Genomic DNA, 17,903 nt, shown 5'->3' on the forward strand with positions numbered 1-17,903 from the left:
TTTGGCAAAATTACAAGCCATCATAGTGGACTTTTTCTGGAATGGTTTTCACTGGATAGCCCAGAGTGTACTTTTTCTGCCCACGGAGAAGGGTGGACAAGGACTCATACATCTGGCCAGCAGAAGAGCAGCTTTTCGACTGTTGTTTATACAGAGATACTTGACGGGACCAGTGGAGTTGGTCTGGAGGAAAGTAGCGGATATTATCTTCAATCAAGCAAGTGGATTAAACTTGAACTCAGGACTATTTTTAACAGACTTCAGCAAACTACAGTTTAACATGTCGAATCATTTCTACAAAGGACTTTTCAATGTCTGGCAACTTTTTAGAAAACAGAGGCAACACACAACATCTCTGTACTGGCTGCTCGAGGAACCTCTTGTTCATGGAGCGAGGTTGGATGTGGCTTGTGAAGTCACACCAGGATTATCTCATATATTGTGCTCATCCAAAACAGTAAAATTAAGCAACTTAATGGACATTGGTGGTCCTGAACTGAGTAATTCTCAAGCTGTGGCCTCTCATTTGAGAGTTCATTCTGTACGACAGGTTGGAAAATTTTTAGATTTATTATTACAAAGGTTTACAGTAGAAGAAAAAACATTATTGAAAGATTACTATAACGGTAGAGTGGCTTCTATTTTTTCAGATCCATTTCCAATCATTTTAATTACTCCTGATTTAAAAGGCTTAAATGGTTTCTTGTTAGATTTGGAAAGTCTGGAGAATTTGAACTTTCAAGAGGTTCGAAGTAAAGTGTTATATAAATGCTGTGTAAAGGTGTTAAATAAAACAAGTCTTAAGGAACGAAAGGATACAGTGTGGAGAGAAAAACTGGGGTTGGAAGATGATGTAAAACCTGTATGGAGAATACTGTATAAATCACCGTTAGAAAAATCCACAGGTGATCTTCAATGGAAAATATTGCACGGCACAGTTGCTGTAAATGCTTTTGTGAATACTATTAATTCTAATGTATCTGATGAATGCCCTTTCTGTAAAATAAGGGAAACGATTTTTCACTGCTTTTTAGAATGTTCAAGGTTGAAGAATTTGTAGTATACTTAAATGAATGTTTTTAAATTTTGGTGAAAATTTCTCCACTCAAAGCTTTATTCTCGGCCCACGCTATAGAGCGGCACAAAGAAGTAAATGTCAACTGCTAAATTTCTTGATTGGACAAGCTAAAAGAGCTATTTATATCTCAAGGAAAAAGAGGTTAGAAGGTATAGTAGGGCAAAAAGTTGAGATGGTTTTTAAAAATTTGGTGAAAAGTCGGGTTCTGATTGACTTTAAGTTTTATAAGTTGGTTAATGATTATGAAGTTTTTTTGCAAAGGTGGGGATATAATGAAGCTATTTGCACAGTTGTGGAAGGAATGGTGGTTTTTGCTTTAGCATTAGAATAAGTATTTTGGAGTGGATTTGGAGTGATTTATGACAGAAATGTAATTATTGATATTAATATAAAAGCTATGATATGAAGTTCTGAGGATTAAATAAAGTTGTTGTGAAAAACTCAAAAAAAAACTCTCTCTCTCTCTCTCTCTCTCTCTCTGCTAATGTAGGTTAAGATCCTGTGATATGACAGATGAAGGTTGTTCTGATGTGTCTTCAGCTCTGAAATCAAACCCGTCACACCTGAGAGAGCTGGACCTGAGCGGGAATAAACTAGGAGACTCTGGAATGAAAAACCTCAGTGATCTATGGATGAACCCACAATTCAAGCTGGAGAAACTACAGTTAGTGTCATTATACTGTACAGCAATTACAGTGTGACTGAAGTTTATTTATTTGAAGACAGCAGGGCTTATGTTTCATTGGTTATAGCAGTGCACTTTCTGGGTTTCCCTATTGCTCACATTTTTATGTTTTGTTAATCTACACTGTGTGTAATTATTCTGTGGCTTAGTAAATATCACAGTAATATTTAACTTTATTAACTTAATAAAATCTCTGAATATCATTTGCTTGATTGTTTGAGCTAAGTAATTGACTAAAAATCCAACAGTAAATTTAATCAAAAATGTACAGTTATATTTATTTATTTTTTTCACTATTAGAATTTATTATTTGACTAAGCAATAATTTATGTATAATACACTTAACATAATTGTGAAATTTCTATCAAAATATTTGAGATTGGAGAATTAAACTTATTTGTTTCAAGAACCGCAAATATTACTTAATTCAAATCAATATCATAAATATATTTAACACACTCTTGAAAGATTGAGCAGATTTACTCAGTTAAAACAATTTTATTTGTTAATGTACAGATGCAGTTACTCAGATCTACTTATGTTTTTTACTTACATTTGCTCAGTTTATACAGTGTATTGTAATTGATTTCACTGCTTTAAAATGGAATCAATATTTTTGATTGTTTCACCAAAATAAATTAGTAAATCATATAAAACCTTTTAGAGTGTAGATAGTAATTGTTTAATTCCCAATATCTGATACAATGCACTGATTGTGTACACACAGAAATCTGCCTTTTCAACAGAGAATAAAGAAGAGAGACGTCAAATAAATAGTTAGAAATGAAAGAGAAGAAACAGTGTCTTCCAGCGCACAGAACTAGTGTGACTGGGTTTTAAAACAGACTATTGGAAACTAAATGCTGCTGTAGCCTCAATAAGATGATCATCATAGATGTGAACTATTGTTATTTCTCTGTCTTCAGTCTGAGTGGATGCAGTATTACAGAGAAACAGAGTCTCATCCTGACTTCAGCTCTGAAATCAAACCCGTCACACCTGAGAGAGCTGGACCTGAGCAGGAATAATCTAGGAAACACAGGAGTGAAGCACTTATGTGCCGTACTGAAGGATTCACACTGTAAACTGGAGAGATTGAGGTCAGTCACATTCACATACAAGAATCAAAATGCTTAAAATCACTTCAAATGTTTAAACTAGAACACATTAACATTATATTTGTACAAACTAGGGATGGGACGGTATGAAAATTTCATATCACGATTATAGTGTCCAAAATAATCGTGATTATCAATATTATCACGGTTTTTGTTAAAAATGTATGAAAGTGCTCAAAAAGAACTGATGCTCACACTGAAAACATTTCATTTCATTTTATAATTGAAAATCAACAAACAACAAATAAAAATATAGCTGCAAGCAGCCATTACCGGGGCCAAGCGCAAGAAGCGGCAACATATGCCAAAATGGCAAGGAGTGGCAGACCAACTGCAGCAAGGAGCAATTAAGGGCATTTTGAGAGAACTTTGGGCAAATGGCTAAAAAAATCACATAAACATTAACTTATAAGATGATTTAATGGGTTATCACTTTCGAACAATAGGTGGCGCAGTTACGAAATAGATGTGATGTGGTCAGAGGGAGGTGACAATGACACATGCAAAGTTTGGTGTCAAAATGTGAAGGCATTGCAGAGATAAAGCCTAAATAGTAATTTTGGCAGCATGCCTAAATTTTGATGCTGTGGTATACGAAAACGGTTTTGTCTATCATCGTGCAATTCATAACTTTTAGTCGGCACGGTCTGGAGATGATGCGATTAAATTTTCGTGAAAATCGGACAAACGGTCTAGGAGGAGTTCGAAAAAGAAGGCTTTTCAAAGAAATAAAGATGGCGGACAGGAAGTTTGTCTGATTATGCAAAACCTGATATCTATGTTTTCGGCATAACCCAAGGAATCTATTAAGATCAGTTTCATTGCAATAGGCAAATTTATTCAAAAGTTATTAGCGTTCTCAGAAATTAATTATAACTTTTGACCAACAGGTGGCGCTGTCTCAAAATCTTTTGAGTACCTTCAGGGCATGCTGCTTATGGCACACACTGAGTTTTGTAATATTACACCAATGCATTTGTTTAGTATAGCATTTTATTTCACAAAACTCTATTGAAGTCAATGGGAATTTCACGTTTTGTTCTATTATAGCGCCACCAAGAGGCTCAGTCCCACAATTTTTTTTATGTGTCCTCAGAGTGACCCCATACATATGTGTGTCAATTTTGGTGAAAATATCTCAATTCGCTTCCGAGTTATAAACATTTATATGAAAAAACACGTAAAAAATGACTGACACATGACTTTGTTTGAATTTTACTACCCCTTACTATCAATATTTTCGCATTTGGGCATTAGCGTTTAGTTAACAAGCTATGATTCCGTGTTTCTGGCGGTGGTTTCGTCTCGATCGGAACAGCGGTTTTGAAGATATCGCCAAGTGTTTTTTTCGCGCTAAATCGCTACGCTACGCCATCCGTGAGACGAAACCCGACATATTTGGTATCGTTGGACTCGGCAACGATTCAGGACCTCAAAAATTTGACTCCCGTGAAAATAAGTGTACCACACCCAAAGTTATAAGCGTTTGAATAAAACAATTCACCACTAGGTGGCGCTGTTTCGAAACTTCTCAGGCTCCTTCAGGGCATCGTACTGATGACCCATACCGAGTTTCGTAACAATTCGTTCATGCGTTCAAAAAATACAGCATTTTAGCACATAATTCAAAATGGCCGACAGCCAAAATGGCCGATCTGGGAAAATTGGATATCGGTCGACTCGGCATGACGCCCTGAATCTAACGAGACCAAGTTTTTGATTTTTGGAGATACCGTTCAGAAGTTACGACCAAAAATAGCCATTTTTCATATCTCCGGACCACTAGGTGGCGCTGCGCCGAAACGCTGCATGTAGACTCAGATCATGCTTGTGATGACATGTACCAAGTTTGGTCTGAAAACGAGTAAGCGTTGCGGAGATACAGCCTCACGTCTGTTTTCGCAAGCGCTACGTAAAATTAGTTTGCGCGCTTATCGAAAACGGTTATTCGAATCATCATGAATTCCATAACTTTTTGTCAGCACTGCCTGGAGATGATCCGGTGCGATTTTGGTGAAAATCGGACAAAGCGTCTAGGACGAGTTCGCAAAAGTAGGTTTTTTGGAAAATTCAAAATGGCGGCCAATTTTTTATGACGGAAAATGACGTCATTGGGTGCGATCGAATCGGCATGAGCTCAGGAACAAGAGGAAAAAAGAATTTTGTTGATAGGCCTTACGGTTCAAAAGTTATTAGCATAATAAAAGTGAAACTTTGGACAGTTGGTGGCGCTAGAGGGAATGCATTAGAGACACCAAAATTGGTGTATTTAAAGTTGGGACTGTCCTCTATCAGAATGTCAAACCAAAACAACTTTCCCGCAAACCGGTCTATGGGCTGCCATAGACGCCAAGTCAGAAACGGAAGAAGAATAATAATAAATATAGCTGCAAGCAGCCATTACCGGGGCCAAGCGCAAGAAGCGGCAACATATGCCAAAATGGCTAGGAGTGGCAGACCAACTGCAGCAAGGAGCAATTAAGGGCATTTTGAGAGAACTTTGGGCAAATGGCTAAAAAAATCACATAAACATTAACTTATAAGATGATTTAATGGGTTATCACTTTCGAACAATAGGTGGCGCAGTTACAAAATAGATGTGATGTGGTCAGAGGGAGGTGACAATGACACATGCAAAGTTTGGTGTCAAAATGTGAAGGCATTGCAGAGATAAAGCCTAAATAGTAATTTTGGCAGCATGCCTAAATTTTGATGTTGTGTTATATGAAAACGGTTTCGTCTATCATCGTGCAATTCATAACTTTTAGTCGGCACGGTCTGGAGATGATACCATTCAATTTTCGTGAAAATCGGACAAACGGTCTAGGAGGAGTTCGAAAAAGAAGGTTTTTCAAAGAAATAAAGATGGCGGACAGGAAGTTTTGCTGATTATGCAAAACCTGATATCTATGTTTTCAGCATAACCCAAGGAATCTATTAAGATCAGTTTCATTGCAATAGGCAAATTTATTCAAAAGTTATTAGCGTTCTCAGAAATTAATTATAACTTTTGACCAACAGGTGGCGCTGTCAAAATCTTTTGAGTACCTTCAGGGCATGCTGCTTATGGCACACACTGAGTTTCGTAATGTTAGACCAAAGCATTTATTTAGTATAGCATTGTATTTCACAAAACTGTATTGAAGTCAATGGGAATTTCACGTTTTGTTCTATTATAGCGCCACCAAGAGGCTCAGTCCCACAATTTTTTGTATGTGTCCTCAGAGTGACCCTATACATATGTGTGTCAATTTTGGTGAAAATATCTCAATTCGCTTCCGAGTTATAAACATTTATATGAAAAAACACGTAAAAAATGACTGACACATGACTTTGTTTGAATTTTACTACCCCTTACTATCAATATTTTCGCATTTGGACATTAGCATATAGTTAACAAGCTATGATTCCGTGTTTCTGGCGGTGGTTTCGTCTCGATCGGAACAGCGGTTTTGAAGATATCGCCAAGTGTTTTTTTCGCGCTAAATCGCTACGCTACGCCATCCGTGAGACGAAACCCGACATATTTGGTATCGTAGGACTCGGCAACGATTCAGGACCTCAAAAATATAACTCCCGTGAAAATAAGTGTACCACACCCAAAGTTATAAGCGTTTGAATAAAACAATTCACCACTAGGTGGCGCTGTTTCGAAACTTCTCAGTCTCCTTCAGGGCATCGTACTGATGACCCATACCGAGTTTCGTAACAATTCGTTCATGCGTTCAAAAAATACAGCATTTTAGCACATAATTCAAAATGGCCGACAGCCAAAATGGCCGATCTGGGAAAATTGGATATCGGTCGACTCGGCATGACGCCCTGAATCTAACGAGACCAAGTTTTTGATTTTTGGAGAAACCGTTCAGAAGTTATGAGCAAAAATAGCCATTTTTCATATCTCCGGACCACTAGGTGGCGCTGCGCCGAAACGCAGCATGTAGCCTCAGGTCATGCTTGTGATGACACGTACCAAGTTTGGTCTGAAAACGAGTAAGCGTTGCGGAGATACCGCCTCACGTCTGTTTTCGCAAGCGCTACGTAAAATTTGTTTGCGCGTTTATCGAAAACGGTTATTCGAATCATCTTGAATTCCATAACTTTTTGTCAGCACTGACGGGAGATGATCCAGTGCGATTTTGGTGAAAATCGGACAAACCGTCTAGGACGAGTTCGCAAAAGTAGGTTTTTTAGAAAATTCAAAATGGCGGCCGTTTTTTTATGACGGAAAATGACGTCATAGGCTGCGATCGAATCGCCATGAGCTCAGGAACAAGAGGAAAAAAGAATTTTGTTGATAGGCCTTACGGTTCAAAAGTTATTAGCATAATAAAAGTGAAACTTTGGACAGTTGGTGGCGCTAGAGGGAATGAGCAAGAGACACCAAAATTGGTGTATTTAAAGTTGGGACTGTCCTCTATCAGAATGTCAAACCAAAACAACTTTCCCGCAAACCGGTCTATGGGCTGCCATAGACGCCCAGTCGGAAGAAGAATAATAATAATAAATATAGCTGCAAGCAGCCATTACCGGGGCCAAGCGCAAGAAGCGGCAACATATGCCAAAATGGCAAGGAGTGGCAGACCAACTGCAGCAAGGAGCAATTAAGGGCATTTTGAGAGAACTTTGGGCAAATGGCTAAGAAAATCACATAAACATTAACTTATAAGATGATTTAATGGGTTATCACTTTCGAACAATAGGTGGCGCAGTTACGAAATAGATGTGATGTGGTCAGAGTGAGGTGAAAATGACACATGCAAAGTTTGGTGTCAAAATGTGAAGGCATTGCAGAGATAAAGCCTAAATAGTAATTTTGGCAGCATGCCTGAACTTTGATGCTGTGGTATACGAAAACGGTTTTGTCTATCATCGTGCAATTCATAACTTTTAGTCGGCACCGTCTGGAGATGATACGATTCAATTTTCGTGAAAATCGGACAAACGGTCTAGGAGGAGTTCGAAAAAGAAGGTTTTTCAAAGAAATAAAGACGGCGGACAGGAAGTTTGGCTGATTATGGCAAACCTGATATCTATGTTTTCAGCATAACCCAAGGAATCTATTAAGATCAGTTTCATTGCAATAGGCAAATTTATTCAAAAGTTATTAGTGTTCTCAGAAATTATTTATAACTTTTGACCAACAGGTGGCGCTGTCTCAAAATCTTTTGAGTACCTTCAGGGCATGCTGCTTATGGCACACACTGAGTTTCGTAATGTTATACCAAAGCATTTATTTAGTATAGCATTGTATTTCACAAAACTGTATTGAAGTCAATGGGAATTTCACGTTTTGTTCTATTATAGCGCCACCAAGAGGCTCAGTCCCACAATTTTTTGTGTGTGTCCTCAGAGTGAACCCATACATATGTGTGTCGATTTTGGTGAAAATATCTCAATTCGCTTCCGAGTTATAAACATTTATATGAAAAAACACGTAAAAAATGACTGACACATGACTTTGTTTGAATTTTACTACCCCTTACTATCAATATTTTCGCATTTGGGCATTAGCATTTAGTTAACAAGCTATGATTCCGTGTTTCTGACGGTGGTTTCGTCTCGATCGGAGCAGCGGTTTCAAAGATATCGCCACGTGTTTTTTTCGCGCTAAATCGCTATGCTACGCCATCCGTGAGACGAAACCCGACATATTTGGTATCGTTGGACTCGGCAACAATTCAGGACCTCAGAAAGATGACTCCCATGAAAATAAGTGTACCACACCCAAAGTTATAAGCGTTTGAAGAAAAAAATTCACCACTAGGTGGCGCTGTTTCGAAACTTCTCAGGCTCCTTCAGGGCATCGTACTGATGACCCATACCGAGTTTCGTAACAATTCGTTCATGCGTTCAAAAACTACAGCATTTTAGCACATAATTCAAAATGGCCGACAGCCAAAATGGCCGATCTGGGAAAATTGGATATCAGTCGACTCGGCATGATGCCCTGAATCTAACAAGATGAAGTTTATGATTTTTGGACAAACCGTTCAGAAGTTACGAGCAAAAATAGCCATTTTTCATATCTCCGGACCACTAGGCGGCGCTGCGCCGAAACGCTGCATGTAGCCTCAGGTCATGCTTGTGATTACATGTACCAAGTTTGGTCTGAATAGGATGAAGCGTTGCGGAGATACAGCCTTACGTCTGTTTTCGCAAGCGTTACGTAAAATTAGTTTGTGCGTTTATCAAAAACCGTTAGGCGAATCATCTTGAATTCCATAACTTTTTGTCAGCACTGCCTGGAGATGATCCGGTGCGATTTTGGTGAAAATCGGACAAACCGTCTAGGACGAGTTCGCAAAAGTACGTTTTTTAGAAAATTCAAAATGGCGGCCATGTTTTTATGACGGAAAATGACGTCAAAGGTTGCGATCGAATCGGCATGAGCTCAGGAACAAGAGGAAAAAAGAATTTTGTTGATAGGCCTTACGGTTCAAAAGTTATTAGCATAATAAAAGTGAAACTTTGGACAGTTGGTGGCGCTAAAGGGAATGAGTTAGAGACACCAAAATTGGTGTATTTAAAGTTGGGACTGTCCTCTATCAGAATGTCAAACCAAAACAACTTTCCCGCAAACCGGTCTATGGGCTGCCATAGACGCCCAGTCGGAAGAAGAATAATAATAATAAATATAGCTGCAAGCAGCCATTACCGGGGCCAAGCGCAATAAGCGGCAACATATGCCAAAATGGCAAGGAGTGGCAGACCAACTGCAGCAAGGAGCAATTAAGGGCATTTTGAGAGAACTTTGCGCAAATGGCTAAGAAAATCACATAAACATTAACTTATAAGATGATTTAATGGGTTATCACTTTCGAACAATAGGTGGCGCAGTTACGAAATAGATGTGATGTGGTCAGAGTGAGGTGACAATGACACATGCACAGTTTGGTGTCAATGTGAAGGCATTGCAGAGATAAAGCCTAAATAGTAATTTTGGCAGCATGCCTAAACTTTGATGTTGTGTTATATGAAAACGGTTTCGTCTATCATCGTGCAATTCATAATTTTTAGTCGGCACGGTCTGGAGATGATACCATTCAATTTTCGTGAAAATCGGACAAACGGTCTAGGATGAGTTCGAAAAAGAAGGTTTTTCAAAGAAATAAAGATGGCGGACAGGAAGTTTTGCTGATTATGCAAAACCTGATATCTATGTTTTCAGCATAACCCAAGGAATCTATTAAGATCAGTTTCATTGCAATAGGCAAATTTATTCAAAAGTTATTAGCGTTCTCAGAAATTAATTATAACTTTTGACCAACAGGTGGCGCTGTCTCAAAATCTTTTGAGTACCTTCAGGGCATGCTGCTTATGGCACACACTGAGTTTCGTAATGTTAGACCAAAGCATTTATTTAGTATAGCATTGTATTTCACAAAATTGTATTGAAGTCAATGGGAATTTCACGTTTTGTTCTATTATAGCGCCACCAAGAGGCTCAGTCCCACAATTGTTTGTATGTGTCCTCAGAGTGACCCCATACATATGTGTGTCAATTTTGGTGAAAATATCTCAATTCGCTTCCGAGTTATAAACATTTATATGAAAAAACACGTAAAAAATGACTGACACATGACTTTGTTTGAATTTTACTACCCCTTACTATCAATATTTTCGCATTTGGACATTAGCATATATTTAACAAGCTATGATTCCGTGTTTCTGACGGTGGTTTCGTCTCGATCGGAACAGCGGTTTTGAAGATATCGCTAAGTGTTTTTTTCGCGCTAAATCGCTACGCTACGCCATCCGTGAGACGAAACCCGACATATTTGGTATCGTAGGACTCGGCAACGATTCAGGACCTCAAAAATATAACTCCCGTGAAAATAAGTGTACCACACCCAAAGTTATAAGCGTTTGAATAAAACAATTCACCACTAGGTGGCGCTGTTTCGAAACTTCTCAGTCTCCTTCAGGGCATCGTACTGATGACCCATACCGAGTTTCGTAACAATTCGTTCATGCGTTCAAAAAATACAGCATTTTAGCACATAATTCAAAATGGCCGACAGCCAAAATGGCCGATCTGGGAAAATTGGATATCGGTCGACTCGGCATGACGCCCTGAATCTAACGAGACCAAGTTTTTGATTTTTGGAGAAACCGTTCAGAAGTTATGAGCAAAAATAGCCATTTTTCATATCTCCGGACCACTAGGTGGCGCTGCGCCGAAACGCAGCATGTAGCCTCAGGTCATGCTTGTGATGACACGTACCAAGTTTGGTCTGAAAACGAGTAAGCGTTGCGGAGATACCGCCTCACGTCTGTTTTCGCAAGCGCTATGTAAAATTTGTTTGCGCGTTTATCGAAAACGGTTATTCGAATCATCTTGAATTCCATAACTTTTTGTCAGCACTGACGGGAGATGATCCAGTGCGATTTTGGTGAAAATCGGACAAACCGTCTAGGACGAGTTCACAAAAGTAGGTTTTTTAGAAAATTCAAAATGGCGGCCGTTTTTTTATGACGGAAAATGACGTCATAGGGTGCGATCGAATCGCCATGAGCTCAGGAACAAGAGGAAAAAAGAATTTTGTTGATAGGCCTTACAGTTCAAAAGTTATTAGCATAATAAAAGTGAAACTTTGGACAGTTGGTGGCGCTAGAGGGAATGAGTTAGAGACACCAAAATTGGTGTATTTAAAGTTGGGACTGTCCTCTATCAGAATGTCAAACCAAAACAACTTTCCCGCAAACCGGTCTATGGGCTGCCATAGACGCCCAGTCGGAAGAAGAATAATAATAATAATAATAATAATAATAATAAGAACCGGCACAGATACAATAGGTGCCTCCGCACCTTCGGTGCTTGGCCCCTAATAATAATAATAATAAGAACCGGAACAGATACAATAGGTGCCTCCGCACCTTCGGTGCTTGGCCCCTAAATATAGCTGCAAGCAGCCATTACCGGGGCCAAGCGCAAGAAGCGGCAACATATGCCAAAATGGCAAGGAGTGGCAGACCAACTGCAGCAAGGAGCAATTAAGGGCATTTTGAGAGAACTTTGGGCAAATGGCTAAGAAAATCACATAAACATTAACTTATAATATGATTTAATGGGTTATCACTTTCGAACAATAGGTGGCGCAGTTACGAAATAGATGTGATGTGGTCAGAGTGAGGTGACAATGACACATACAAAGTTTGGTGTCAAAATGTGAAGGCATTGCAGAGATAAAGCCTAAATAGTCATTTTGGCAGCATGCCTCAAATTTGATGCTGTGGTATATGAAAACGGTTTTGTCTATCGTCACGCAATCCATAACTTTTATTCGGCACCGTCTGGAGATGATACGATTCAATTTTCGTGAAAATCGGACAAACGTTCTAGGAGGAGTTCGAAAAAGAAGGTTTCTCAAAGAAATAAAGATGGTGGACAGGAAGTTTAGCTGATTATGCAAAACCTGACATCTATGTTTTCGGCATAACCCAAGGAATCTATTAAGATCAGTTTCATTGCAATAGGCAAATTTGTTCAAAAGTTATTAGCGTTCTCAGAAATTAATTATAACTTTTGACCAACAGGTGGCGCTGTCTCAAAATCTTTTGAGTACCTTCAGGGCATGCTGCTTATGGCACACACTGAGTTTCGTAATGTTAGTCCAAAGCATTTGTTTAGTATGGCATTGTATTTCACAAAACTGTATTGAAGTCAATGGGAAATTCACGTTTTGTTCTATTATAGCGCCACCAAGAGGCTCAGTCCCACAATTTTTTTTATGTGTCCTCAGAGTGACCCCATACATATGTGTGTCAATTTTGGTGAAAATATCTCAATTTGCTTCCGAGTTATAAACATTTATATGAAAAAACACGTAAAAAATGACTGACACATGACTTTGTTTGAATTTTACTACCCCTTACTATCAATATTTTCGCATTTGGGCATTTGCATATAGTTAACAAGCTATGATTCCGTGTTTCTGACGGTGGTTTCGTCTCGATCGGAACAGCGGTTTTGAAGATATCGCCAAGTGTTTTTTTCGCGCTAAATCGCTACGCTACGCCATCCGTGAGACGAAACCCGACATATTTGGTATCGTTGGACTCGGCAACGATTCAGGACCTCAAAAATATGACTCCCGTGAAAATAAGTGTACCACACCCAAAGTTATAAGCGTTTGAAAAAAAAAATTCACCACTAGGTGGCGCTGTTTCGAAACTTCTCAGGCTCCTTCAGGGCATCGTACTGATGACCCATACCGAGTTTCGTAACAATTCGTTCATGCGTTCAAAAAATACAGCATTTTAGCACATAATTCAAAATGGCCGACAGCCAAAATGGCTGATCTGGGAAAATTGGATATCGTTCGACTCGGCATGACGCCCTGAATCTAACGAGACCAAGTTTTAGATTTTTGGAGAAACCGTTCAGAAGTTATGAGCAAAAATAGCCATTTTTTATATCTCCGGACCACTAGGTGGCGCTGCGCCGAAACGCAGCATGTAGCCTCAGGTCATGCTTGTGATGACACGTACCAAGTTTGGTCTGAAAACGAGTAAGCGTTGCGGAGATACCGCCTCACGTCTGTTTTCGCAAGCGCTACGTAAAATTTGTTTGCGCGTTTATCGAAAACGGTTATTCGAATCATCTTGAATTCCATAACTTTTTGTCAGCACTGGCTGGAGATGATCCGGTCCGATTTTGGTGAAAATCGGACAAACCGTCTAGGACGAGTTCGCAAAAGTAGGTTTTTTAGAAAATTCAAAATGGCGGCCGTTTTTTTATGACGGAAAATGACGTCATAGGGTGCGATCGAATCGCCATGAGCTCAAAAACAAGAGGAAAAAAGAATTTTGTTGATAGGCCTTACGGTTCAAAAGTTATTAGCATAATAAAAGTGAAACTTTGGACAGTTGGTGGCGCTAGAGGGAATGAGTTAGAGACACCAAAATTGGTGTATTTAATGCTGGGACTGTCCTCTATCAGAATGTCAAACCAAAACAACTTTCCCGCAAACCGGTCTATGGGCTGCCATAGACGCCCAGTCGGAAGAAGAATAATAATAATAAATATAGCTGCAAGCAGCCATTACCGGGGCCAAGCGCAAGAAGCGGCAACATATGCCAAAATGGCAAGGAGTGGCAGACCAACTGCAGCAAGGAGCAATTAAGGGCATTTTGAGAGAACTTTGGGCAAATGGCTAAGAAAATCACATAAACATTAACTTATAATATGATTTAATGGGTTATCACTTTCGAACAATAGGTGGCGCAGTTACGAAATAGATGTGATGTGGTCAGAGTGAGGTGACAATGACACATACAAAGTTTGGTGTCAAAATGTGAAGGCATTGCAGAGATAAAGCCTAAATAGTCATTTTGGCAGCATGCCTCAAATTTGATGCTGTGGTATACGAAAACGGTTTTGTCTATCGTCACGCAATCCATAACTTTTATTCGGCACCGTCTGGAGATGATACGATTCAATTTTCGTGAAAATCGGACAAACGGTCTAGGAGGAGTTCGAAAAAGAAGGTTTCTCAAAGAAATAAAGATGGTGGACAGGAAGTTTAGCTGATTATGCAAAACCTGACATCTATGTTTTCGGCATAACCCAAGGAATCTATTAAGATCAGTTTCATTGCAATAGGCAAATTTGTTCAAAAGTTATTAGCGTTCTCAGAAATTAATTATAACTTTTGACCAACAGGTGGCGCTGTCTCAAAATCTTTTGAGTACCTTCAGGGCATGCTGCTTATGGCACACACTGAGTTTCGTAATGTTAGACCAAAGCATTTGTTTAGTATAGCATTGTATTTCACAAAACTGTATTGAAGTCAATGGGAAATTCACGTTTTGTTCTATTATAGCGCCACCAAGAGGCTCAGTCCCACAATTTTTTTTATGTGTCCTCAGAGTGACCCCATACATATGTGTGTCAATTTTGGTGAAAATATCTCAATTTGCTTCCGAGTTATAAACATTTATATGAAAAAACACGTAAAAAATGACTGACACATGACTTTGTTTGAATTTTACTACCCCTTACTATCAATATTTTCGCATTTGGGCATTTACATATAGTTAACAAGCTATGATTCCGTGTTTCTGACGGTGGTTTCGTCTCGATCGGAACAGCGGTTTTGAAGATATCGGCAAGTGTTTTTTTCGCGCTAAATCGCTACGCTACGCCATCCGTGAGACGAAACCCGACATATTTGATATCGTTGGACTCGGCAACGATTCAGGACCTCAAAAATATGACTCCCTTGAAAATAAGTGTACCACACCCAAAGTTATAAGCGTTTGAAAAAAAAAATTCACCACTAGGTGGCGCTGTTTCGAAACTTCTCAGGCTCCTTCAGGGCATCGTACTGATGACCCATACCGAGTTTCGTAACAATTCGTTCATGCGTTCAAAAAATACAGCATTTTAGCACATAATTCAAAATGGCCGACAGCCAAAATGGCCGATCTGGGAAAATTGGATATCGGTCGACTCGGCATGACGCCCTGAATCTAACGAGACCAAGTTTTTGATTTTTGGAGAAACCGTTCAGAAGTTATGAGCAAAAATAGCCATTTTTCATATCTCCTGACCACTAGGTGGCGCTGCGCCGAAACGCTGCATGTAGCCTCAAGTCATGCTTGTGATTACATGTACCAAGTTTGGTCTGAATAGGATGAAGCATTGCGGAGATACAGCCTTACGTCTGTTTTCGCAAGCGTTACGTAAAATTAGTTTGTGCGTTTATCAAAAACCGTTAAGCGAATCATCTTGATTTCCATAACTTTTTGTCAGCACTGCCTGGAGATTATCCGGTGCTATTTTGGTGAAAATCGGACAAACGGTCTAGGACGAGTTCGCAAAAGTAGGTTTTTTGGAAAATTCAAAATGGCGGCCAATTTTTTATGACGGAAAATGACGTCATAGGGTGCGATCGAATCGGCATGAGCTCAGGAACAAGAAGAAAAAAGAATTTTGTTGATAGGCCTTACGGTTCAAAAGTTATTAGCATATTAAAAGTGAAACTTTGGACAGATGGTGGCGCTAGAGGGAATGAGTTAGAGACACCAAAATTGGTGTATTTAATGTTGGGACTGTCCTCTATCAGAATGTCAAACCAAAACAACTTTCCCGCAAACCGGTCTATGGGCTGCCATAGACGCCCAGTCGGAAGAAGAATAATAATAAATATAGCTGCAAGCAGCCATTACCGGGGCCAAGCGCAATAAGCGGCAACATATGCCAAAATGGCAAGGAGTGGCAGACCAACTGCAGCAAGGAGCAATTAAGGGCACTTTGAGAGAACTTTGGGCAAATGGCTAAGAAAATCACATAAACATTAACTTATAAGATGATTTAATGGGTTATCACTTTCGAACAATAGGTGGCGCAGTTACAAAATAGATGTGATGTGGTCAGAGTGAGGTGACAATGACACGTGCAAAGTTTGGTGTCAAAATGTGAAGGCATTGCAGAGATAAAGACTAAATAGTAATTTTGGCAGCATGCCTAAACTTTGATGCTGTGGTATACGAAAACGGTTTTGTCTATCATCGTGCAATTCATAACTTTTAGTCGGCACGGTCTGGAGATGATACGATTCAATTTTCGTGAAAATTGGACAAACGGTCTAGGAGGAGTTCGAAAAAGAAGGTTTTTCAAAGAAATAAAGATGGCGAACAGGAAGTTTGTCTGATTATGCAAAACCTGATATTTATGTTTTCGGCATAACAGAAGGAATCTATTAAGATCAGTTTCATTGCAATAGGCAAATTTATTCAAAAGTTATTAGCGTTCTCAGAAATTAATTATAACTTTTGACCAACAGGTGGCGCTGTCTCAAAATCTTTTGAGTACCTTCAGGGCATGCTGCTTATGGCACACACTGAGTTTCGTAATGTTAGACCAAAGCATTTATTTAGTATAGCATTGTATTTCACAAAACTGTATTGAAGTCAATGGGAATTTCACGTTTTGTTCTATTATAGCGCCACCAAGAGGCTCAGTCCCACAATTTTTTGTGTGTGCCCTCAGAGTGACCCCATACATATGTGTGTCAATTTTGGTGAAAATATCTCAATTCGCTTCCGAGTTATAAACATTTATATGAAAAAACACGTAAAAAATGACTGACACATGACTTTGTTTGAATTTTACTACCCCTTACTATCAATATTTTTGCATTTGGGCATTAGCGTTTAGTTAACAAGCTATGATTCCGTGTTTCTGACGGTGGTTTCGTCTCGATCGGAACAGCGGTTTTGAAGATATCGCCAAGTGTTTTTTTCGCGCTAAATCGCTACGCTACGCCATCCGTGAGACGAAACCCGACATATTTGATATCGTTGGACTCGGCAACGATTCAGGACCTCAAAAATATGACTCCCGTGAAAATAAGTGTACCACACCCAAAGTTATAAGCATTTGAATAAAACAATTCACCACTAGGTGGTGCTGTTTCGAAACTTCTCAGGCTCCTTCAGGGCATCGTACTGATGACCCATACCGAGTTTCGTAACAATTCGTTCATGCGTTCAAAAAATACAGCATTTTAGCACATAATTCAAAATGGCCGACAGCCAAAATGGCCGATCTGGGAAAATTGGATATCGGTCGACTCGGCATGACGCCCTGAATCTAACGAGACCAAGTTTTTGATTTTTGGAGAAACCGTTCAGAAGTTACGAGCAAAAATAGCCATTTTTCATATCTCCGGACCACTAGGTGGCGCTGCGCCGAAACGCTGCATGTAGCCTCAGGTCATGCTTGTGATTACATGTACCAAGTTTGGTCTGAATAGGATGAAGCATTGCGGAGATACAGCCTTACGTCTGTTTTCGCAAGCGTTACGTAAAATTAGTTTGTGCGTTTCTCAAAAACCGTTTAGCGAATCATCTTGAATTCCATAACTTTTTGTCAGCACTGCCTGGAGATGATCCGGTGCGATTTTGGTGAAAATCGGACAAACCGTCTAGGACGAGTTCGCAAAAGTAAGTTTTTTAGAAAATTCAAAATGGCGGCCATGTTTTTATGACGGAAAATGACGTCATAGGGTGC

At 39.4% G+C, this 17,903-nt stretch overlaps 2 protein-coding genes across 3 annotated transcripts in view; one reads left to right on the forward strand and one right to left on the reverse strand.

The window, feature by feature from the left end:
- Positions 1 to 17,903, reverse strand: part of LOC148997204 (ribonuclease inhibitor-like) — a 361,305-nt gene that overhangs the window by 167,153 nt on the left and 176,249 nt on the right. The gene's annotated exons all lie outside the window — the stretch shown is intronic.
- Positions 1,569 to 17,903, forward strand: part of LOC148997206 (uncharacterized) — a 47,186-nt gene continuing 30,851 nt past the window's right edge. Inside the window, exons 1-2 of one of the 2 annotated variants that reach the window (XM_089122026.1) lie at positions 1,569 to 1,742; positions 2,690 to 2,863. In XM_089122026.1, the coding sequence (XP_088978152.1) occupies positions 1,585 to 1,742; positions 2,690 to 2,863 (332 nt within the window). In that variant the 5' untranslated portion in view covers positions 1,569 to 1,584. The remainder of the gene's footprint in view (positions 1,743 to 2,689; positions 2,864 to 17,903) is intronic. The other variant, XM_089122037.1, reaches the window with a different exon arrangement.

Source organism: Pimephales promelas, chromosome 2 (genome assembly GCF_988280905.1).
Source record: "Pimephales promelas chromosome 2, fPimPro1.hap1.1, whole genome shotgun sequence".
Lineage (NCBI taxonomy): Eukaryota > Metazoa > Chordata > Actinopteri > Cypriniformes > Leuciscidae > Pimephales > Pimephales promelas.